The 25762-nt window shown below is 42.7% G+C and overlaps 1 protein-coding gene across 5 annotated transcripts; it reads right to left on the bottom strand.

Annotated features, from left to right (window-relative positions):
• Window positions 1-3607: 3607 nt before the first annotated feature.
• LOC106582703 (SAM pointed domain-containing Ets transcription factor) lies at window positions 3608-23794 on the bottom strand. Of its 5 annotated transcripts, none has more exons than XM_014166023.2 (6): window positions 23383-23794; window positions 9313-9790; window positions 7684-7881; window positions 7250-7297; window positions 6883-7059; window positions 3608-6746 (listed from the first exon to the last, which is right to left on the bottom strand). In XM_014166023.2, exons 2-6 carry the CDS (start codon window positions 9776-9778, stop codon window positions 6568-6570), a joined length of 1068 nt encoding a protein of 355 aa, XP_014021498.1. In that variant the 5' UTR covers window positions 9779-9790; window positions 23383-23794; the 3' UTR covers window positions 3608-6567. The 5 variants fall into 5 exon arrangements, with proteins under 5 accessions (XP_014021498.1, XP_014021497.1, XP_014021500.1 ...); XM_014166022.2 differs by having other exon boundaries at window positions 23496-23794; XM_014166025.2 differs by lacking the exon at window positions 23383-23794 and adding an exon at window positions 19228-19442.
• Window positions 23795-25762: the final 1968 nt, after the last annotated feature.

Raw genomic sequence — 25762 nt, 5'->3', positions numbered from 1 at the left:
AGGCACGATCACTTTTTTTGTTGCTGCTAAATTCCTGATGACCAAAAACGTTGGTTATAAGCATGTATGAGACTTTATAATGTATTTTGGCAAGTCTTATAATAATCAATTAACCTGCAAGCTGTAAATAAAGCCTTACCTAATACACCACTAGAGGTCATCAGTAAACACAAAGAACTTCAGCTCCTACTCTTTCTGAATCAAATGCCCCTAACAACAATCACTATTTGGGTTGACATCTAATGGGGGAGGCACATCTACAAATACAGTGCTATGACTTTTTATGTATGAATGAAATTATGGTTGAAGATAAAAAGTAAATATTATATTTTGTGGAACTGTTACTTTTTTTATTTATTCCCTGAGCGAGACATTCTCTCTGACCTTTTTATCAAGCCGCCATATTCACCTTGAGGTGATATATGTTGAACTTGTTATGACCTTATAGATGAATATCATATTTCAAACAGTATTTAAATAGTGTAGATCTTACGGTGTCTTTTCTTACAGGAACTTTTTTTGACAGCTGCATTCATAATAAAGACCAATGATGAATCGTGTAGAAAATATAAAAAATATTATATTTTTGCAGTTCATGGTAATAAAAGAGCAACTAAAGCCAACAAAGAAAATGTAACAAACAATACACCAGTGCATGTTTAACATAAAGATAAAATATTTGAGGATAGCATGATAAAATAGGTATGAACAGGCAGGGTAGACACCAGTATAGAGGCTGGAACTGGAATATTTCTGAAGAGATGACCCTTGTCCAGGCCCTGACTGACTGGTGAAATCTGACATCACCATACAGTGATCTCAGAAAGTATCACATCCCTTGACTTTTTCCACATTTTGTTGTGTTATAGCCTGAGTTTAAAATGGATTACATTTAGATTTTGTGTCACTGGCCTTCACACAGTTCCCCATAAGTGGAATTATGTTTTTAGAATTTTTTTGAAATTAATTAAAAATGAAAACCTGAAATGTCCTGCGTCAGTAAGTATTCAACACCTTTGTTATGACAAGCCTTCAGGAGTAAGTGTGCTTAACAAGTCACATAATAAGTTGCATGGACTAGTGTTTAACATGATTTTTGAATGACTACCTCATCTCTGTACCCTACACATACAATAATCTGTACGGTCCCACAGTTTAGCAGTGAATTTCAAACACAGATTCAACCACAAAGACGGGGGAGGTTTTTCAATGCCTAACAAAGAAGGCCACCAATTGGTAGATGGGTAAAAATAAAAAGAAGCAGACACTGACTATCCCTTTGAGCATGGTGAAGTTATTGATTACACTTTGGATGATGTATCAATACACCCAGTCACTACAAAGATACAGACATCCTTCATAACTCAGCTAAGCAGAGTCAAAATCCTAGAAGATCTGCTTTCCAACACACTGGGAGATAAATTCACCTTTCAGCAGGACAATAACCTAAGACACAAGGCCAAATATACACTGTGGTTGCTTACCAAGATGACATTGAATGTTCCTGCGTGGCCTAGTTTCAGTTTTGACTTAAATCGGATTGAGAATCTATGGCAAGAATTGAAAATGGCTGTCTAGCGATGCTCAACAACCAACTTGATAGAGCTTGAAGAATTTTTTAAAGAATAATGTGCAAATATTGTACAATCCAAGTATGCAAAGCTCTTAGGGACTTACCCAGAAATACTCACATACATCAAATACTCTTGTAGCGTCATACTCAAGAAGACTCGAGGCTGTAATCGCCGCCAAAGGTGATTCAACAAAGTACTGAGTAAAGGGTCTAAATACTTATGTAAATGTGATATTTCAGTAAATTTTTTTATACATTTCCAAAAATGCTAAAAAACTGTTTTTGTTTTATCATTATTAATGTGTGTAGGTTGATGAGGAGAAAAAACTATTCAGTCCATTTTAGAATGAGGCTGTAAAGTAACAAAATGTGGAAAATGTCAAGGGGTCTGAATACTTTTCCGAAGGCACTGTATTGACTCAGAGGTGTGAATACTTACGTAAATGAGATATTTCTGTATTTCATTCTCAATAAATGTGCAAAAAATTCTTAAAACATGTTTTCACTTTGTAAATATGGAGTATTGTCAATGTTAAATAGACTTTTTGGAGTAAGTCAAGTTGTATGAATACTTTCTGAAGGCACTTTACATCATCTTACAAATATTATGTGCAAAGTGAATCTTTGGTCGCAATCAGTGTTTTAATGTTTCACATTTATAAGTCCTGTTTATACCTGGTGCTAAAATGTGTCCTGTGTTCTGATCTTGTCCACGTTCTGATTGTGCTCACATTTTTAGACAGTTGTAGATTACTAAGACACTGTGTTCTGATTGTGATCCAATCTTCCTGACCATCTCCGGAGGTAGTCAGGGACCCATTGTCTCTGTAAACAGACCTGGATTTAAATCATAATTATTCCGCCCTGTAAAATCATGGACAGGTAACACCATTGACTAATGGCATCAATAACTGTCTTATATCTGCCAAATAATTTGCATACAGGGAGGGACCAGAAAATCTGATCACAGTTTAGATTAGGTTGACAGATAAGAGCAGGGGTGCAACTTTCACTGGACGGACGGACAGACATGACCCCTCCCACATTCTGAAATTGCATTTTTGCCCCCCTTCCCCAGTTTTATCACTGCATTGTGTTACAAAAAGCAGCATAGGTGTGCTTTAGGACCATGTAGATGCCTCAGAGCAGTCGGGTAGGTGGTTTCAGTGGTTTCAGCCGGCTGGATTTAGGACCGTGCTGACACCACAGAGAGTGTGAACTGAGGTAGCTGTTGCCTGTATGTACTGTGCTTTTTCTTCAAGTTGCAAAAGCAAGCACAGCAGAAACTGGATTCTCTTTATTTGACTGATATAGCTGTTTGACTCAACAGAAGAAAAAAATATTCCCAGTGCTGAGCTAGTAGTGCAACTGACATGCAATGTTAGATAATGTTTCATCCCCTCTAGTTCTGTTTGAAATGAATGAACTAGCTAGCTAGCTAACTGGATAGTGTACCACAGTCAGTTCAGCTCTAGCCTCTAGCTATCTGTCAGGTAGCAGTATCTAACAGCTGTTGTGTGTATGGAAATGTTTTGTAGCCTTTGTTTTGTCAACAGAAGTTAATTAACTTGGTTCGTTTATGCCAGTTGATGTTCCATTGGAGCTAGTCAAAAGTTGGCTAAAGTTAGATATCATTTTGGCCCCAATCACAGTCAGTATAGCAATGTAGCCTTATTGATCTGTCAGTTTCCCTAGCTAACTCCCTACTTTTCACACTGACACGGTATAAACAGCTCTACAGGCTTCACAGTGACGGTGCACGGTCAGTACACAACACTATGCTCATCATCTCTTAGCAGGATCAGATGGTGACAGCTGTCGGATCAGGGTCAGACAACCAGGGAAGACCAGTCTACAGAGCTCAGGTGAATTTTGCAGTGTATTATAACAATCAGTGAATGGATACAAAGTTCCATCTTGAGTTGATGGGTAGGCCTAGATAAATATTTGTCATGCCTTATCTGTGCAGGATCAGATGGTGACATGGCTCTCAGCAGGGTCAGGCAACCAGGGGAGACCAGTCTGTAACGGCGCTGAGGTGAACTTTTGCAGATGCAACACTTTATTGTCTCAGGGAAACAAACACTGGACAAGCCAGAAGCTTCACAGATTGAAACTATTTTAAGGCAGTCTGACAAACCTCTAAAGTTGATTTCCAAACTGTATCAAGGGTTGATAGAGGCTTTTCCCGATGACACAAAGCATGTTAAACAAAAATGTGAGGAAGACCTGGGAGACACTACTGATGATGATGCATGGATACAGATATGTTTGAATGCCCAGTCATGTTCATATAATCTCAGACATACATTACTGCAATTTAAGACCATCCATAGAACGTAACATATGCCAGTGTAACTAAATAACATGCACTCAGAAATGTCTTTCCTCTGCTGGAGGTGTAAAACATAAAAGGGGACATACTTCAATATGTTATGCTCTTGTGAAGGCTGGCTAAATGTTATTTTTATCGCAGTATTAGTGACAAATTTGCTTGTAAAGTAGTAAAAAGTTAATTATTTGATCCCACATTTATAGCACACAATGACTACATCAAGCTTGTTACTCAACACATTTGTTGGATACATTTTCTGTTTGTTTTGGTTGTGTTTCTATAACTTTCTCACTCATCATTATTCACGATTTATTCAGGATTATCCATAATCATGGTAGTATCCACATTCATGTAGAAGTATTTAGAAACATATTCTATTCTTATTTTCAATATAAGTGACCCCAAAAGGTTCATATTAGATTTTGTGGAAATGCAGGAAATGAGCTTTAGATGCCCATAAATTCTGAGGGAGGACCTCCAGACCCCCCACCAGGTTATGTCCCCCCCACTTCTAAAACCAAAGTTGTGCCCCTGTATAAGAGATACATTTTATTACCATTTGCAGACTTAACAGACCTTAATCAGATAGTGATTGAATCATCTTGATCAGATGATGAAAGCCTCATGTTAGATAGCACAACGTGTGAATGAGGCTTTAGTTTAGACTGGATTGTATGCTCAGACGAATATATCCAGTTAGCTGGAACTATACAAGGCACCAAGGTAAAGCAGATACTGTAACTTGATAAGAGTTCACTTGAGATCGTAATAATGCGTGGGGACAACAAGACACGAGCTGAAGTCAGCCAACTACGATTCCCCACATGGCAGCTTATTGTCATTGTTGGTAGCTGACTGTTCAGAATCATAACACCACACGGCCATCTACCTCATCGATGCGTGCTCATCATTTTCGTGAAGTTGTCAGCCAACCCGTTTATCTGGAACTTTTTTTTATAAAGAACCATGCTCATAAGGTTCTAAATGGAGCCTGTATGGTGCTATAAATAACCCGTTCCTAATGTTTTATAAAGAAGCATAAAAAAAGGTTCTATATAGCACCAAAAAGGGGTTCCGCTATGGTCACATCCCTTTTTTGGGCAATATAGAACCCTTTTTTATGGTTTCGATATAGAACCTTCATGGAGACTGGTTCTATAAAGAACCTTTCTCAATCTCAATGGTTCTTTGTAGAACCATTCATGGGTTTTTATTCTGGTTTAAAAGCCATAATATACTGTTAAAATGCAATCGTTTTTATTATTGTGTTTATTAACAAGTTAAATCAGGTGTGGTAGCTCTGGAACAGCTGGGAGAGAATTGACACCTATTGACTTAGTCAACCGTTCTCAATTGACACAAGACCATACATGAGTCTTTCACAAGACACTGTCACTGGCCATAGTCATACATAACATGTAATAGCGTAACACAACAGATTAGATCAACTGGAAGGACACTCACTCACGGTTGCACAGAAGGAGCTGTGAGCAAGCCAAGTCCCAAAATATTTGAATGAGCTGCTGCTGCTACATTGACATTTTTTGAACCTCAAAGAACCATTGAAGGGCTCAATGGGTTCTTTGGGTCATTATGGTTCCACATAGAACCAGCACCCTTACCAAAAACCCCTCGAGGAACCCTCATTTTTTTATTGTATACTTCATAGAATTCAACAGAATTGGTAATGATCAATTATGAGATTAGTAATGCTGCTTGTTTTCAAGAATTGAACCTGTATTGCAATGGGGAAGATGGTGGAGGATACAGTTTTTGATGTAGATATTACAATTAGACGCAAGCAAAAGGTGCAGAACATATGACACATAACATGGTAATATACAGTGGTCTGGTGCTTTCTAGATGTTTTCTATGGCAGGGTGGAAAGCCAACGGCTTTTACCAGTCAGTTACAGACTTTGACTATATGAGTTTATTATGAGGGGGTTGTTGCTGCACTCCCATTCAGGTTCAGCGAAATGCTCTATTGTAAAAGCCTTTCGGGAGAGTTCCGAAGTGTGCCATGTGATTAATAAAAAAAAGAGTGAGCTGTTTGCCTCTCTGGATGACAGCCAGAGCCAGAGTTGAGCCCTAGCTGAAGCAAAACTCCTAACCACATTCCCAGAGGAATGAGTAGAACAGGCTCTGATAAAATAAGCACACGCAGACTGTTCTTCATCCTACACACAGGGACACAGCAGGTACATAATGTTAAAGGTATAACTGTGGGCATTGGGAATTTCTCTTACTTATGTTTGACGCCAATCAAATGCTGTCTTTTAAGATACGGGTTATTGATTAAATGATATAATAGGAAAAAAGGACAGGCAGATCGTGCAAATGAAAAAGGCAGTTCAAAGGGTTTTTTTTTCTTTCTTTGTTGTTTTGTGGTTTTTAAGAGGAATCAGCCCAGAGAAAAAGCACTTTCATTTTAGTCTCAAGTTTCTTCTCTGCATTAAAAAAAGCGAAAAATTATTTTGCCAGCTTTGACTGCTGACACTTACTGGCAAATGCTGGCAAAGGCTATGTGTACTTACAGGGGTTGGTCAGTGCATGCTTGTTAGTTTCACCCCTTTTCAGCTTGGTGTTGGTTTAATGTACAAGTGCAAGGTGTGATCGTGTGGCCCTTTCTTTGGAGACCTCTGTCCTCCTCCGTCCCCTCATACTGGGTGGACAAACTGATAGACCAGTCTCTGGGAGACATCAGGCTTGCGGATGATGCCCTTCTTGTAGTACTGCCGTATGGAGCGGCTCAGCTTGTCGTAGTTCATCGCTGGACGGTTCTTCCTCAGTCCCCAGAGTCTCGCCACGTGAGCAGAGTCCTCGATTTTGAAAATACCTGACAGACAGCAGAGTGAGATTAGATATGGATTACTTTATCACTGCATTAAATTGTCATTCTCTGTCTTTAAAAAAAAAATGCTTCTGAACTCAACCCATCAGTTCTTAGAAGTCACACAGCCTGTCCTGCTCACCTTTCTCCTTGTTGAGCCAGCGGATACAGCGTCCATAGTTGTGGGGTTTGAGGAGCAGCTCTCTGAGGAACTGCCACAGGTGGATGGGCTGGCCTGAGCATGACGAGTCTGCCTCCAACCACAGCTCCTCTCCGCCTGCACAGAGGGATGAGCTATGAACACGCACATGCGCGCACACTGCCCCCCCCCCCCACACACACACACATATTTTCTAACAAAGCTGCACTATACATTCTTCCTAGGAGCTATGAACCCACACAACTGCCACTACTCCTTCCCAAGGGCCAAGAACACTCTGGCCCTCAAGAAATGAGATTCATGTCACTTTCTTTCCTAACAAAGCTAATAAAGAGGAGGCTAAACGTACCTGTGATTTTGCTGTCTCCCACGGAACACCTCTCTTTCATCCAGGCAGCTGTAGAGAGGGAAAGAAGGGAGAGAAAGAGAGAAAGATGTATTGTTGTATTGTTTGAACGGAATGATAAAAGCTTCATTATCCTGAGGAGAAAACAGTAGTAAACTACAGTATGTGCAGAATGTCTGTCTAAACCTGTCATCAGGGCCAGCCCCAGGCATAAGCAACAAAAGTGGTCGCTTAGGGACCCCGCAAAAAACATTTTGTAATAATCATGGCTGAATACCGACCTGGAACGCAGAGCATGTGTTTAGGGGACCTGACCTTCAGGGGTCCCCAATTGATTTTGTTAGTCATTCTCACTCATATATCATATTAACATGGGTATAACCTTAGGGCCCCCAAAAGGCTAGGGCCCTGCCAGTCATACAGCTATTATAACACACCTGACTTCCAGATGTCCAGGTGGGCGTGCAGGGTGTCTCCACACTGAGGGGACCTTTGCCTGAAGTCCTCTTCACTCATGGCACACAGGTCTTTCCCAGTGAGCTCCTGGAAGGCCTTGCCGGCCTGAGGCAGTCTATACAGGTGCTCTGTCCACAGCAACCACTTCTGGACGTTCCCCGAGCTCCACTCTATGGGGTCTGGGGATAACAGATAAGAACGGTAGCAATAACACTTCATTTTGGATAGTCCCCTATACATCTATTGATGTTGAACAAATTATTAGCAAACTAGCAGTAACATTTACGGTAAATGTCAACTGCATGTCTGTTGGCCTGCAATAGGGAGGGATCTATTCAGGATAGAGGGTTACCAAAACAAACATGAACACAGTGGAGACCCTAGATATGTGTGGTCCCCATACTGCAGAATCAGTGTATCTCTGGTCACACACACACACACACACACACATAGAGTGCAATCAAATGCTGTCAATCAGAGGCCAATTACTGTCTTCATCATAAAGTGTTTATTTGCCTAGTCTTTTCTCTGCGAGCTTCGCTCTGGGTGAACTCTATTTGCAGGCGTGGCCTAGGGCAAAATGGTGGTTTGCCTAAGGTGGTGTACTGTTCTGTTGTGTACTCTACAATCATTTTCATCAGTTGAAACGCACCACAAGACCACATTTTGGATACAGCGGTAGCAGCAGGAGGAGAAGAAGTAGGGTCTCTGTGATGAAAGGGTGTGACTGACAGAAGACATCTTACAGTTCACACAGTTCTGTATGCCCTTGACCTGCTGTTTGCTTTGCCAGTTGAACAGACCTCACCCATGCACTGTGTACACGGCTGTTGGCAGGCAAGCAGTACCGTCGTTCCCACTAAATCCTGTTGGGTATTTGTTAAACACATGCAAAGGTTGGGATTATACAGATCCTTGAGCAAACAAGCATGACTTGCGTCAGCGAGACATAGTTCATCATTAAGAGCTGTCATCCATCTCATTATCATCTAGCGGCAGGTGGATTCTGCAGATGTGTCTGCTCTGAATCAGTATATCAATACCTTGTGTCAATACCTGATTGGACAGTATGCATGAATAGGCTAGAATGAATGGCTCTGGTGTTTTTCATGCTCATGGAAGGGAGACAGGATCACGCAGTAGTGGCAGCCATAGATGAAGAATTAGGAAAAAGTGTAAAGTCCCTCAGTCCACTGACAATGGCTCATCAAGCCTGGTGGTTAGAGCATTGGGCCAGTACCGAAAGGTTGCTGGATCGAATCCTCAAGCTGACAAGGTAAAAATCTGTCGTTCTGCCCCTGAGCAAGGCAGTTAACCCACTGTTCCCCGGGCGACGAAGACATGGATGCCAATTACGGCAGCCCCCCCGCACCTATCTGATTCAGAGGAAGACACGTTTCAGTTGAACGCATTCAGTTGTACAACTGACTAGGTATCCCCCTTTCCCTTCCCAAAATATGAAAGGCACAGAACGCTGATGTGACAAGGATCAATTAATCCTACATGGAATCGGTACCCACCACAACACATATCTTTAAACAGGAATGTCTATTCTACTAACTACTAATTCTAGCACGAGAGTGGCCATTTACTACTGTAACAGTACCTACCTGGGATGATGTTGAGCAGCTTGCAGGCCGTCTCGATGTCCTTCAGCACCTCCCCGACCACCATGCTTTGGACCTGTTCCAGGGATCGCTCCTCCTCCTGGCCCTCCAGCCCCGGGGAGAGCCCCAGGGCCTGGCTGTCGATGACGGGGCACTGCTCTGGCTCCTCACGGTGCTCGGTCTTGGTTATGGGGAGAGGCACGGGACAAGTCTGACCCGAGGAGGGCTCGGTCACCTTCACAAGCCAGGTGGAGTCCTCGGTGAAGAGCATGTCGAAGCAGGACAGCTGGAGGCCCGGAAGGCCGCGATGCTCAAGAGCCTCCATGCAGGGCTTGGTGTCCTCCATCTCCCAGGCCATATCAGCCTCTGCACCTGTCCTGTCTCCCAAGGGGCTTTCAGGCAGACCTAGGCGGGACGGAAACAATGGGCTGCTGCCCTCTGATGATAGACTCTCCCCTGGACTCGACATGGCTGATGCCTCCTTGTGAGGGAAGAAGAATGGATATTTAGTTTACAATAGTCAAAAATATTTACCAATGTCAAGAATGTGATAGTACCAACAGTATCTCCTATTTGATATGTTAATATATTGTGTGTGTGGAGATCAGTGGTGTAAAGTACTTAAGTAAAAATACTTTAAAGTACTACTTAAGTAGTGTTTTGGGGTATCTGTACTTCACTTTACTATTCATATTTTTAGCAACTTTTACTTTTACTTCACTACATTCCTAAAGAAAATGACTTTTTACTCCTTACATTTTCCAATACACCCAAAAGTACTCGTTACATTTTGACAGGAAATGGTCCAATTCACACACTTATCAAGAAAACATCCCCGGTCATCTCTACTGCCTCTGATCTGGCAGACTAGGTAAACACAAATGCTTTGTTTGTAAATTATGTCTGAGTGATAGAGTGTGCCCCTGGCTATCCGTCAATAAAAATAATTTTAAAAAATTGTGCTGTCTCGTTTGCTTAATATAAGGAACTTGTAATTATTTGTACTTTTACTTTTGATACTTAAGTACATTTTAGCAATTCCATTTACTGTTGATACTTAAATATATTTAAAAACCAAATACTTCTTTACTTTTACTCAAGTAGTATTTTCCTGGATGACTTTCACTTTTACTTGAGTCATTTTATATCAAGTTATCTTTACCAATACTCAAGTATGACAATTTAGTACTTTTTCCACCACTAGTGCAGACATAGGGCATTGACCACATTCATACAGTTCATGACGGAATAATGAAAACCAGCAGTTTGTCATCAAACTTGGTATGATCCTGCAACACCTGTGTGCTATGTGGATAATCATCTGACAACTTCCCATAGCCAACTTGTTGACCCAGAGTAAACAAGTGTTTCTTCATTTGTGTGGGAATGAGCAGAATCACGCTCTAGTTCTCTTTCATATATCCAATTCAGTTTGATGTATGACTGGAAAACATGAATCATTATTTCACTGGAAACCCTGTAGAGAAAGTGTAACCAGTGACCTACATGAACATCCTGATAGCCAAATCGTAATAACCTCTTGGAATTACTGAAATTCGACTTAGAAGTATTATTTAAAAAAAATGATTATACAGTAGATTATGTTCTTGCAGTAAATCAAAATCACAGTACCTTCAAGAAACTATACCTTCGCGCCCAAAGCTCCGGCTGCTAAACGTGCAACAGTTTCAAAATGTTAAGAAAGTCCATCAGAGGGACTGCGGGTGTGACTCCTCCAGAGTGATGCACGGTGAACAGAACAGAAACTGAGGTGAGAGCATGTTTGCAGAGGCTCTTTAAATGTGTCCCGAGTCAAGTGAAGATACAGGGGGAATGACCCTTTAGAGAGTGCACAGAACCAGCAGGGCAGGCATGGGGCAAAATGGATTGCACTGAGTCTCTTACTTGTGGGTCAGTGGCCCAGAATGGGTGGTGACTTGGGGGTAGGTGACTTGTATTGAGGCCTAAAGCGGTACGACCGCCTGCCTTTTCCTTTCAAGGTGCCGTCTCCGCAGCCCTCTGGCTCCACTGTCAGCTGGAATTTTTAATCAAATGAAAGAAAGATCATGTGGAGGAGAAGACACCTCAAATGTAGTATGACGGTGGGCCAGTGTTGTTGTCTGCTAAGGAACAGTTCCATAAGAATTTGGAGGAAGTTGTACTTCTTGTGTCAATTCACTCTGTTTACGTACACTCTGGTTTCAATGGTTTTGCCCTGCCTCATGTAAAGCAGCCCAAAGTTATTCCTCACCATGTGACCTGAACAGGAAAAACGCCTTGCCTTAGAAACTTTCCACACAGCTGCAATACAACTGGCATCAGAGTGGCATCCTAAGTCAACATCAGAGGTTGTCAGCTGTACCACTGACCGGTGTAATCTCAGGATGATCTCACTTATGGCTCACAGTGTACCTGGCTACCTGCTGCCACAGGTGGTAGATGGGAAGAAACTTAGCTGTCATAGAGACAGGGGTTATCAGTAGTTGTGCCGTGGTAAAAGACGCCTGCTATCGCACAGCACATGTTCAAGGAGAGACATGGTTTGTTTGCCCAGAGAGACTGTAAGCCACTGTATTCATAAAACAGCTATAACACTATTGTACCACACCCAGCAACCGCAATCCAAACCATCTATATTTATGTTGATCAATTGTTCCACTTGTTATATGGTTGTTTTTCAAAGAAACTAAGAAACTGATTGAACTGATCAGACATTGAATATTCCTTGGGGTGAGGATAAGGCTACTTTAGCATTACCACAATGATCCTTGCGGGAACACAGTTGACAGACTGTACCAGTCCTATTAACCCTAAAGGAAATTAAGTTATCCTCTCCAAAAGAGCTCTCTCTCTCTCTCTCTCTCTCTCTATTCTCCACGTCTCCAAACCCCTAGTCTATCCCCCTCCCCATTCCTCCTTTTATCTCTCAATTTCCCGCTAAGGTTCTGGGGATAACCCAATGTCTCTTCTCTTCATCAGGAGGCAGATTAAAAAGCGCCAGGCGGTGTACCGGCCAGCCTGCTGTGTGTCCACTCTCCTCTGTAACAGCTTGCGCTAAGCCCATTAGCCCGGCAAATTTAGCCATATTAGCTTTTTCCAAAAGGGGAGGGGACGGGAGAAAGAGGCACATGCTCCCATGGGGAAGGATTAAGGGCCTGACTGATCTCTAAATGAGTTTGGTCAAGACGGTGATATTCGTTTCAGGAGAATTAGGCTTCGCTCCATTTGCTAGCCAGGCCTTAGACTGTCACGACTTCCGCCGAAGTCGGCTCCTCTCCTTGTTCGGGCGGCGTTCGTCAGTCGACGTCACTGGCTTTCTAGCCATCGCCGCTCCATTTTTCATGTATCCATTTGTTTTGTCTTGTTCCATGCACACCTGCTTTTCATTCCCCAATCAATCTCCATGTATTTATTCCTCTGTTCCACATCATGTCTTTGTGAAAGATTGTTTGTGTTACGTGTTATTTGTTGCCGCGCCAGACTGGTTTGTTTTTTCCGTGGTATTTCACGAAGATGTTTATTGTTAAACATAATTCTTGTGACTGTTTTGCTCGTTTTGCACTTTTGCCTCAATAAAGTGTGCGCCTGTTCACAAATCTCTGCTCTCCTGCACCTAACTTCGCTACCAGTATGCACACACTTGACAGAATCTTTCACCTACCATGGAGTCAGCAGGAGCAGGTACCCCGGTCAGAGTAGTCGAGGAGCGCGTCCAGGAACACGCGGCAATGCAACATCATCTCGGTGCCATGATGGATTGCGTTGTCCACACCATGGACCGCTGGGAGAGACAGGAAGTCTCTCCAGCGCCTCGACCAGCGCAACCGGGGTTACCTCTACCCGTCCCGTCCGGATCCAGTGCCAGTGGGATGCGTCTCTCCCTTCCCAGGGAGTATGATGGGACGGCCGCACCGTGCCAGGAGTTCCTTTTACAACTGGACCTATACCTGACCACCGTTCACCCAGCTCCCTCAGGAAGGGAGAGAGTATCCGCCCTTGTCTCATGCCTCTCGGGGAAAGCTCTGGAGTGGGCAAACGCCGTGTGGGGAGAGGAAGACGCGGCGTTGGACCACTTTGAGGAGTTCAGGGGGAACGACTATTCCATTTGAGGCAGGGGATGAGGAGCGCACAGGATTTCGCGCTGGAGTTCCGGACCTTGGCCGCCGGAGCAGGATGGAATGACAGGGCCCTCATCGACCACTATCGATGCAGCCTGCGTGAGGTCGTCCGATGGGAGTTGGCCTGCAGGGATGCCGCCATCACCTTTGACCAACTGGTGGATCTGTCCATCCGGTTGGATAACCTGCTGGTCATCCGTGGACGTCCTGAGGGGGCTCTGTCAGTTCCATCTCCCAGCACTCCTGCTCCGGTGCCCATGGAGTTGGGAGGGGCTGCGCATAGGGAGGCTAGACGTGCACCATCTGTGGCCGCAGAGGACACACTGCCGGTCGGTGCCGGGTTGGTCCCTCTGGGAGTCGAGGCAGCAGGCAGGGCACTCTAGCGTCACCCCAGGTGAGTCTGCACCACTCTCATCCAGAGTCCTCTGTTGTCCACCTGTTTGTACCTGTTTGTTTCCCTGAGTTCTCCCCGCATTCCCAGCATAAGGCGCACGTCGATTCAGACGCAGCTGGGAATTTTATCAACAGAGCGTTAGCTCTTAGTTTAGGGATCCCCATTCTTCCTGTGGATAGACCTTTCCCGGTTCACGCTCTGGATAGTCGAACATTAGGGTCCGGGCTAATCAGGGAAGCCACCATCTCCCTGGCCATAGAGACGCAGGGGGGTCACGAGGAGAGAATCAGTCTCTTTCTCATTGACTCTCCTGCATTTCCCGTGGTACTAGGCCTTCCCTGGTTGGCTCGTCATAACCCCACCATTTCCTGGCAACAGAGGGCTCTCACTTGGGTGGTCGCAAGAGTGCTCGGGGAGGTGTGGTGGGGTTTCCGTTGGTGCTACCACGGTGGAAAGTCTGGCTCTGGCTCTTTCTTTTGTCTCAATAAAGTGTGCGCCTGTTCACAAATCTCTGTTCTCCTGCACCTGACTTCGCTACCAGTACGCACACACTTGACATAGACACACAGTCAGATGAACTATAGCCATGAAGGCAGCCATCCTCCCTGGTAACCATTTAACCACTTTCTTATATTTTTTTTGACATTCTCTGTATCAAGCCTGCTTGTAATAAAAGCATGGATGAGTCTCTCTGTATCAGACTGAGAAATGAAACGGCAGCACCATGGCAATGTTCCTCAGGTGGTAAAATGCTATTTTGGTCACATTCCTAATGTGTGATTCAAAATTGTGGTCAGAATCAATAATAACACCTAGGTTTTTTTACCTGGTGTTTTATTTTTATTGCCTGTGAATTAAAATGTGTGGCTATATTCCCTCTCTGTGCTTTGGCTCCAACAATAAGTACATCGGTCTTGTCTTGATTTAGCTGGAGGAAGTTGTGAGCCATCCACGTATTTAAATCACTAATACAGTCTAATAATTGATCCCTGGAGCTAAAATCCTGTGGTGACAAAGAAATGGAAAGTTGTGTATTGTCTGCGTAGCAGTGAAAATCAATGCTGTGCTTTCTGATAACACTGCCAAGGGGTAACATAGGTGCTACAGAATTTTTCAGGAACAGGAGTTGAATACCCTGACTGCTATATCTTCTTTAAAACAACTCTTGAAACAACAGAGTGCATCAGTCATGGATATAGGGAGACACAACAGTCACCAGATTTCACTTGTTGAGTCCTCTCCCTGTGCACTTCCAAAGAAAGGGCTCCCTTGTTTGATTTTGGAGTTAAAGAAGTGTATATAGTCAGGTGTGACTGTTTGCTGTGTGTGTATGGTTTAAAGAGAGATTTTGGGGCTCTATTCAATCAGATCCGCTTTAGTCGACATCCGCAATGCGGATGCGACAGCTGTCAAATCCACAAGAGGCTCCTGGCATTAAACCTAAAGTGGGCATTGTCATTGGCTGCAAGGACTCGCATTATGAGAAATCCCATGCAGCCTTGTTTACAAGTTCAAAGTTTGAACACGACACTAAACTGAGATGTAGGATTATCTACACCTCCATTAGGCTGATGGAAATATTTCCTTTGTATCCCCTTTTTCTCCCCAATTTTGTGATATCCAATTGCGATCTTGTCTCATCGCTGCAACTCCCCAACGGGCTCGGGAGATGGCGAAGGTCGAGTAATGCATCCTCCAAAACATGACCCGCCAAGCCACGCTTCTTAACACCCGCCCGCTTGAGCCGGAAACCAGCCGCACCAATGTGTCGGAGGAAACACCATTCAACTGACGACCGCAGTCAGCCTGCAGGCTCCCAGCCTGCCACAAGGAGTCACTAGAGCACAATGAGCCAAATAAAGCCCTCCCCCCCGACCAAACCCTCCCCAAACCCGGACGACGCTGGGCCAATTGTGCACCACCCTATGGGACTCCGGGTCACAGCCGGTTGTAACAGAGCCTGGGATCAAACCCCAGGCTGTAGTGACGCTGCAACACTGTGACGCAGTGCCTTAGATCGCTCCACCACTCGGGAGGCCCTGAGTGTAATTATTTCTATATAGCCTACACTTTCTCGTTCTGAACTTCAAACACAGGTGCGACTGGTGACACCGATTTGACAGCTCCAATGTAGTTACACCTACAAAACATCAACTATGCGGGTGTCAGCTATCGCCGGTTAACACGTGATCTGATAGAATCTATGCCTTAGACAAGCCTCAGGGATTCTTAGTTATTATTTTTCATGGGAAACTTAGAACCATCCAGGTAATTCACCAGAGTTTCATAACATTCGGGGCACAGCCCTGAAGACCAGGGGCTTACATTTCCTGCAATTCTACGCCATTTTACATGACTGGAGACATTACAAGTATATTTTTTGTATACCACACAATTGACCAAAATGACAAGAAACTCTGACATTGACATACTGAGATAAATAAAATGAACAACCCATGTCTTAATTGCAACCAATAGCATAGGCCAATGAAAATAATGGATACACAGATTGTAGGCCTACAATATGCGGTAGAAATTGCAGTCCACCAACTTTCCAGTGGCACTATCTTATCCAAGTAGATTTTCCCCGCAATTGTATTACGAAATATTGCAAAATACATTCTAGCTGCTGCCTGCTGTTCATTGACAGCCATATTGGCAGCAACAACTCAACAATCAGCTGATATTTGTCACATGGACTGCCTAATTGCCGGATTCCTGACTGTAGGCCTATGAGCTCATGATGTGACAAAATACAATTCACAGCAATTTTTTCAAAGAAGCTATTGATCCTCTGTGGGTAAATTATGCTCTCTGGTGTAATATTTTGAATGATTTCATTTATTTCTGTACAGACAGGAGTAATTATATAATTTGGCAAATGTATTTCAATGGATCTGCAGCACTTCCAGCACCTCTTCCTGCAGCTATGTGTTCTTCCATGGATTGTGGCCAGTAACCCCATGTGAGGTTATTGCATAGGTAGGCCTACTGTTACAATAATATTAAAATAATCTGATCAGCGAGGAGCCTACAATTACAAGATAATAAATTCAGTAGGCTAAGTCAATGAAGCTTATAGTAGTTTCAGCTATATTGTTATAGAAATTATGTAGACCTTATGACTTGTTTGACCACTGTAGCACAGTTTCAATGTCCATAAGGCTAATAAGAAAGATGTCAAATTCAGTGAAAAAAAAGAAAATTGGACAATGATTGATTTATCAAGACCAGGTCCCATGCTTGTCTCAAAGTTGCGCAATGACGCTGTCCCAATCAAAACGGCGCTGAAATGATCAGTTGACCACACATGGCAAATGCTTTACATTTATTATAACCAGTGGTGTAGTGCCATAGCTCAATTTTCTATTAATATTTCGCCATCATTTCTGAATGAAAGTTTGTAGGAACATGTAGCCTATTGCATATCATCCAAATTCTAAGATTGCCTATGCATACACATAAGCGGCTCAATTCATTTGAAATAAAAATGTCTTATTAAATCACTGTCAATCGTGAACAACAATTATTCATGTTTTACGGGTGAAACGTCCATTCTGCATGCATGCTAACCCAATCAGTCTCATGGGAATATGCATTTCAATCTTCTTGAATTACATTTTAGTCATTTAGCAGCCGCGCTTATCCAGAGCAACTTACAGTAGTGAATGCATACGTTTCATACATTTTTTCTCTGTACTGGTCCCCCATGGGATTCAAACCCACAACCCTGGCGTTGCAAACACCATGCTCTAGCAACTGAGCCACAGTTGGGTTAGCATAACTCTAGCCAAACAATTCTAGGAATAGTATTTCCTCCATTGTTGTAATGAATGACGTAGGCTAAGTGGTCTAACTACTGTTTAATATAATTTTAGATCAGATGGAGTTAAACACAGACACCTGTATTTGGTTTCAATCAAGGCATATTAAGCCTATGGTGGGTGCTGTTGAGTTCACGTCGTTTTATTTTTCAGACATTTCAGCACAATCGTCCTAAATTGTCACGAGAAATGATCTGGTGTTTTTGGTCTAACTGTGGTCTAACATTATCTATGCTATTACATTCTGTTTGTGATTTTGAATACTAAGCATTCACGGGTGACTCCCGTGTGGCTCAGTTGCTAGAGCATGGTGTTTGCAACGCCAGGGTTGTGGGTTCGATTCCCACGGGTGACCAGTACGGAGAAAAAAATGAATGCATTCACTACTGTAAGTCGCTCTGGATAAGAGTGTCTGCTAAATGACTAAAATTTAAATTTTAAGTGATCTTGTGAGACATCACACCATTCTGAGAAGTGGTGGAACATCCCTCTGTGGTTTACCGACAGCACTACACCAGTGATTATAACAGTTATATGACTTTGGGAGTTTCACATAACCACAACTTTACACCATCGCAGCAGTGCAAAAGATTAGCGGCTGACACAAAAATCATTTGTGCTAAAGCCCCGAAAGACAGGTCTTGGTAATGTCCCTGGAATCAACAAATGGAAGAAAAGAGGATGAGGATACTAGCTTAATATGAGAGTGCTGGGAAGATCAATAATACCCAGCAATGCCTACTGTTCTCACAAGGATGTAGCCTTACTGAGAAAAAAATTACAGCCCCTTTAAACTCTCAGACCTCTCATTTGTTATTTAACCAGGAAGTCCAATAGAGGTCAGAGCCATGTAGGCCCACATGTGACATATCCTTACTGCAGGTGACTGCATGTTAATGAGAAGCCCAGGGTCTACAAATGGTAGAATAGGCTAAATATGATAATAACGCAACAACAACTGATGGGAGTAGCTAACTACTGTAGCTAACTAACTTGGGGTCCCGAGTTGCGCTGTGGTCTAAAGCACTGCATCAAGGTGTCACTATAGAAACGCTGGTTCGAATTCAGGCTGTATCGCAACTGGCCGTGATTGGGTGTCCCATAGGGCGGTGCACAATTGGCCCAGCGTTGTCCGGGTTTGGCTGGTGTAGGCTGTCATTATAAGTAAGAATTTGTTCTTAACTGACTTGCCCAGTTAAAGGTTAAATAAAAGCATTTAAAACATGTAAACTAGCCAGCTGACCTCTGTAGCAAGCTAACAAGCAATGCTAAAGGGATTGCAAACGGGTTAGCTTAACTCTAGCCAAACAATTCTAGGAACGTATTTCCTCCATTGTTGTAATGAAAAGGTGCCTTCCTTGTAGCTCAGTTGGTAGAGCATGGTGTTTGCAACGCCAGGGTTGCATTCACTACTGTAAGTCGCTCTGGATAAGAGCGTCTGCTAAATGACTAATATGTAATATGTTTCGGTCCCAAAACACCGTTTTCTGCAGCCTAGTGGGAAGAGTGCTGATGACGTCATCCACTGTATGTGCGTTCCGATTGTGTCCAGACTGAGAAGAAAAACGCACACAATGCATACCTGACAGCCTCATGAAGTGGTCAGCCAGCTCTGAACACAATCAGACCACAAAGTGACTTTTGTGCGTCTAGACCCGTCTTTTCAATGCGTTCTTCGTATTCTGTTAGCGGAAGCCGTGTGTAAGTGTCAAGTGTAGACATGACCTTAGTGAACGGTTTCTTTGTGTGCCACGCTGTTTTGCAGTTGTTGTAACATGGGACCATTTTCACCTGTAATGCAGGTGCATTGGCATCAGGCCAGGTTCTTCAGAGAGGAACACCCTTTTGAGGAGGTGACTACAGTTACCTATAGGGGTGTGCCAACCTGAAAATACTGGTATTCATAATCGTAGGACTATTAGTAATTGACAGTTAATAGTCGGATCGGATGATACTTTTGATCTTGTGATCGGAAAACACACAAGTGTTTTAATATGCCTAAAATAGATGTTGGCAAAATACCAATCTCTCTGCGAAATAAACTGCAGATTAGGAGCAGCGCGTGGAGGGGTGTGTGTGTTTGTGTCCTCAATTTTCAGCAAGCAGTTTGATGTCACTCATTCAGAATGCGCATCCACGTTTAATCTTTTCTCCGTACCCTCGCCCCGCTTTCGTTAGATACAGTACAATGCACATTGATAGCTTGACCAAACGTCCTACCCATTTGATTTATCATAGTAGCAGGAAGCGTCAAGAAATGATCTGACCGAAACATGCAAGGAGAAGTGGTTAGGTGAAAATATGAAGCGAATCGAGTGGATTTAGAAATACAGCTTTGCTCTATCCAATCAGAGCAGCTAAATCAACATAGAGCCCGCCCTTCTATTTACAGACAGCCAAACTAACCAGTTGAGTTATTTAGACCACGTAGCACCTCGCATTTCATTGAAAGATTCGTGCCGGGTCTGGCACCCGAAACTTACTTTTTTCTGATCACGGATAGGCTAATAACAAAAAATACTCAGATCATTGCCCATATCTGTTAAGATACTTGTTTTGTCCGATTAGGCTACTCGGCACACCATACTTTTTACCTTTTCCAAATGCTCACATAACACTCAATCTTGACAGAATATTATCCTTACAGCACTACACACGCACGTTTTGAGTGTCTAGTGCTATTGAACACCTGTACCCTTAATATTTCCTATCTCTGAAGAGGCCGTTGCTACATACTTAAGTGCTGTGGTGTTATGGTTTGGGTAGCAGCCAAACCAAACCATTGTTACTTTTCTGTAAAATGTACAGTGCCTTCAGAAAGTATTCACACCCCTTGACCATTTCCACATTTTGTTGTGTTACAGCCTGAATTTAAAACTGATTAAATTGAGATTTTTTTGTCACTGGCCTACACACACTACCACATAATATCAAAGTGGAATTATGCTTTTGTCTACATTTTTTACAAGTTTATAAACATATTTAATCTGAAATATCTTGGTTCAATAAGTATTACTTACAACCTCATGCTAATTGCATTAGCCTACGTTAGCTCAACCGTCCCGTGGAAGGGACACTGATCCCGAAGAAGTTCTAAGAAGTCACATAATAAGTGGCATGGACTCACTCTGTGTGCAATAATGGTGTTTAACATGATTTTTGAATGACTACCCCATCTCTGTACCCCACACATATAATTATCTGTAAGGTCCCTCGGTCGAGCAGTGAATTTCAAACACAGATTCAACCACAAATACCAGGGAGGTTTTTCAATACCTCGCAAAGAAGATGGGTAAAAAATTTTTTTAAAAAAACCCAAACATTGAATATCCTTTTGAGCATAGTGAAGTCAGTAACTACACTTTGGTTCGTGTATCAATACACCCAGTCACTTCAAAGATACAGGCGTCCTTCCTAACTCAGTTGCCGGAGAGGAAGGAAACTGCTCAGGGATTTCACCAAGACGGAAATTGTGACTTTAAAACAGTTGCAGAGTGTAATGGCTGTGATAGGGGAAAACTGAGGAGATAGTTACTTCACAATACTAACCTAATTGACAGAGTGAAAAGAAGGAAGTCTGTACAGAATAAAAATATTCCCATACCTGTTTGCAACAAGGCACTAAAGTAGTACTGCAAACAATGTGGTAAAGCAATTCACTTTTTGTCCTGAATACAAAGTGTTACATTTTGGTGCAAATCCAATACAACAGATTACTGAGTACCACTCTCCATATCTTCAAGCATAGTGGTGGCTGCATCATGTTATGGGGATGCTTGAAATCGTTAAGGACTGGGGAGTTTTTCAAGATAAAAAATAAACGGAATGGAGCTAAGCACAGGCAAAATCCCAGAGGAAAACCTGGTTCAGTCTGCTGGTAGATTAATTCACCTTTCAGCAGGACAATAGCCTAAAACACAAGGCCAAATCTACACTGGAGACAGTGATTGTTCCTGGGTGGCCGAGTTACAGTTTGGACTTAAATCTGCTTGAAAATCTATGGCAAGACCTGAAAATGGTTGTCTAGTAATGATCAACAACCAATTTGACAGAGCTTAAAGAATTTTGAAAAGAATAACGGGCAAATATTGCGCATTCCAGGTGTGGAAAGCTCTTAGATTTACCCAGAAAGACTCACAGCTGTCATCGCTGCCAAAGGTGACTCTAACATGTATTGACTCAGGGGGTTGAATACTTATCTAATCAAGATACACTGGTGTTTTATTTTTCCTGTATTTTTTATAAATGTTAGAATGTTTCTTCCACTTGGAAGTTACAAAGTATTTTGTGTAGATCGTTGACAAAAAATCTACATTTAATCAATTTTAATCCCACTTTGTAACACAACAAGATGTGGAAAGAGTCAAGGGGTGTGAATACATTCTGAAGGCACTGTAAATCCATCAGGCACCTATGCCATTCTGGTCATCCACCAGGGGAGAATTTTGGATAATGCCATATTTCTCGTTTTTATTACCTCAGGGATTCCTTCACTATCTATAATTGGCAAGATACCTTTCATGTAATGGCAGATAAATTGGTCTGTGGTCACATTTGTGATCAGTCCCCTCCTTTATTCCCTGTACTCCCTGTACTCCCTGTTCACTCATGACTGCACGGCCAGGCACGACTCCAACACCATCATTAAATTTGCCGATGACACAACAGTGGTAGGCCTGATCACCGACAACGACGAGATAGCCTATATGGAGGAGGTCAGAGACCTGGCCATGTGGTGCCAGGACAACAACCTCTATGGCAACTGCACGGCCTCCGACCGCAAGGCACTACAGAGGGTAGTGCGAACGGCCCAGTACATCACTGAGGCCAAGATTCCTGCCATCCAGTAGCTCTATACCAGGCGGTGTCAGAGGAAGGCCCTAAAAATTGTCAAAGACACCAGCCACCCTAGTCATAGACTGTCCTCTCTGCTACCGCACGGCAAGCGGTACCGGAGCGCCAAGTCTAGGTCCAAGAGACTTCTAAACAGCTTCTACCCCCAAGCCATATGACTCCTGGACACCTAATCAAATGGCTACCCAGACTATTTGCATTGCCCCCCTCCTCCCCCCTCCCATAGTCACTTTAATAACTCTACCTATATGTGCATATTACCTCAACTAACCAGTGCCCCCGCACATTGACTCTGTACCGGTATCCGCCTGTATATAGTCTCGCTATTGTTATTTTACTGCTGCTCTTTAATTTCTTGTTACTTTTATTTCTTATTCTTATATCTGAATTTTTTTTAAACTGCATTGTTGTTAGGGGCTCGTAAGTAAGCATTTCACTGTAAGGTGAAATTCCCCGATTACCTGTTGTATTCGGGGCATGTGACTAATACAATTTGATTTGATTTGAAATTGATTGACAAAAATCAGAAGTCCTCAGACAGGTGCAATGTTGCACAGTTGAGGCATACAGATTCTCTAATACCTTGATGTTGAATAAAATACAATAAAATGAAATACCACATCGTGCTGTATGACAGGAAATTGGAATATTTTATCAGCATAAGAGCTGCATCTTCATAAGATGTAACCCCATATACCTTTACCCCATAAGATAACTTCAAAGTAATTTTCTTTCAGAAACGTTCAATTAAGACCAATGCAGAGCGAACAGCACCTGATAAATTACTGATAAGAACACACCTTGGAGACAATTCTGTGGCTTTTTTGCCCATACACACAGACTCCACAAAAAGTACATCCTGACTACCTGTCCGACTCCTTACCTGGGCCAAGGTGTGCTGGCCTCTGGGTGGTCTCAGGCAGGGCTGAGACTGGTGCTGAGTGTAGACAATACAGGACCCCAACAGGTGTAAGGTAGACTAGTGGTGATGATTACCTCTAGTCCAGTTAGCTCAGATTCCAGTCTCTTCTGTCAGTCTGCAGGTGTCTGGTGTTTTATGATGGGCCAGGAGATGCGCCAGGCAGGCAGGCAGCAGGTAGGGAAAGCAGGCCTATAAGTAACCCAGAAGACTGATGAAGAATCCTCTACCTGGGGGCCTGAGGCTGCCTACTAGACTCTGCTGGATCACTCAGCAGACTTAAAAGGCGCAGCCCAAAAGCACACTAAGGCTAACTAATGCTATCAGTGACAATGTACCTGCTGTGGGTGTGACAGAGGGAGAGTGAGAGTGTGTGAAGGAATTCCAGTTCCATTGACTGCAGGTCATATTTATACTAGGGCAGCCTTGTTTACCTAAGCACACACATTCTGTGTGTATGTGTGTGTGTGTGTGTGTGTGTGTGTGTGTGTAACACACATAACACAAAGTAATTTCTCAACCCTGTTAGTACAACGGCATCTGATCTTAGTTCAATGTATATGGGTGTCTGAGTGACCATGACAGCTTCTTGTTTAATCTGGAAGATTCTGTACAGATTAATTGAAATTTCATGGGGAAATAGACTGTACGTCAGTTTGAAAAATTATTCAGGTGGTTAGAAAAGGATACTTGAAAATAGTTATTCTGATGTAAAAAAAATCTTGAATGTAGTTAGTACTTTACTCTACTTCACATGTCCAACCATCTTGGGAAATGAATTCAACATAGATATTACACTGAACAAAACTATAAACGCAACATGTAACGGCCCATGTTTCATTAGCCAAAATAAAATATCCCAGAAATTTTCCAAACTTACAAAAAGCTTATTTCTCCCCAAAAAATTGCCGCAACATTTGTGCAAAAATGTTTTATCCCACTTTGTAACACAACAACATTTGTGCCAAAAATTTCACACAATAAAATGTGTGCAATTGTTTTGGGAGAAATAAAGTTTTTGTGAGTATGGAACATTTCTGGGATCTTTTAATATGTGTTTTACCCCTGTTAGTGAGCATTTCTCCTTTGCCAAGATAATCCATCCACCTGACAGGTGTGGCATATCAAGAAGCTGATTAAACAGCATGATCATTACACAGGTGCACCTTGGGCTGTGACAATAAAAGTCCACTCTAAAATGTGCAGTTTTGTCACACAACACAAATGCCACAGATGTCTCAATTTTTGAGGGAGTGTGCAATTGGCATGCTGACTGCAGGAATGTCCAACAGAGCTGTTGCCAGAGAATTGAATGTACATTTCTCTACCATAAGCCGCCTCCAAAGTCATTTTAGAGAATTTGGCAGTACGCCCATCGTGACATGAGTTATGGTATGGGCAGGCATAACTACGGACAACGAACACAATTGCCTTTTATCAGTGGCAATTTAAATGCACAAAGATACCTTGACGAGATCCTGAGGCCCATTGTCGTGCCATTCATCCGCCACCATGTTTCAGCATGATAATGCACGGCCCCATGTTGCAATGATCTGTGTCGCTGAGAAAAGGCAACACTATACCTTAAAGATGCAGTCTGGGATCTTAAGCACAAAAAATGTGTAACATATTGAATGAATTGGATTAGTATCATATCATACGAATTGCAACAAAAAAAGCAGGTAGTAACATGTCATACAAAATGGATGACATAGTACACAATTGGATGACGTAATACACAAAAAACGGGGAACCGTTTTGGCTCGTGAGCACCACTTTCAAAACCACTGTCTGAAATTATACAAAAGTTCTGGAGCATCACTAATGACTATTCAATCTTCAATGGATTAAGCTGTTTGTGCTGATACTGAGGATGCATCCTGTTTCCTTTCACTTACAAAACCACTGAGGAATGTGTGACAGTGTGTCATTTTCACTACATTAATTATTACTTCCCTTCACTTGCTGGCATCAACATCTTAAGTGCCACCTACTGCCTACTGTGTATATTGGAGGTGTTCGGGGAAAAAAGCAAAAGACAAATTCTTCTTCTTCTTCTCTTGGGACCTAGACCCGTATTCATAAAGTGTCTCAGAGTAGGAGTGCTGCTCTAGTATTGGTTTCACCTTTTAAATCATAATTAATAAGATAACAAGGACAAGGGGGGACCTGATTCTAGAACATCACTCCTACTCTGAGATGCTTTATGAATACGGTGCCTGATCAGAAAAAAAGAGGTGGCCCTAATCCCGCCAATTATAATCTAAAGAAAGTGAATGACGACAGGTGGACTAATGTAGAAGTTTTCCCATTTGGCAATAAATGATGCATGCTCCCCCCAAAT

Source organism: Salmo salar, chromosome ssa22 (genome assembly GCF_905237065.1).
Source record: "Salmo salar chromosome ssa22, Ssal_v3.1, whole genome shotgun sequence".
NCBI classification, from domain to species: domain Eukaryota; kingdom Metazoa; phylum Chordata; class Actinopteri; order Salmoniformes; family Salmonidae; genus Salmo; species Salmo salar.
Note: the sequence above shows the minus strand (reverse complement) of the source record. Positions and strands in the feature narration are given on the sequence as shown.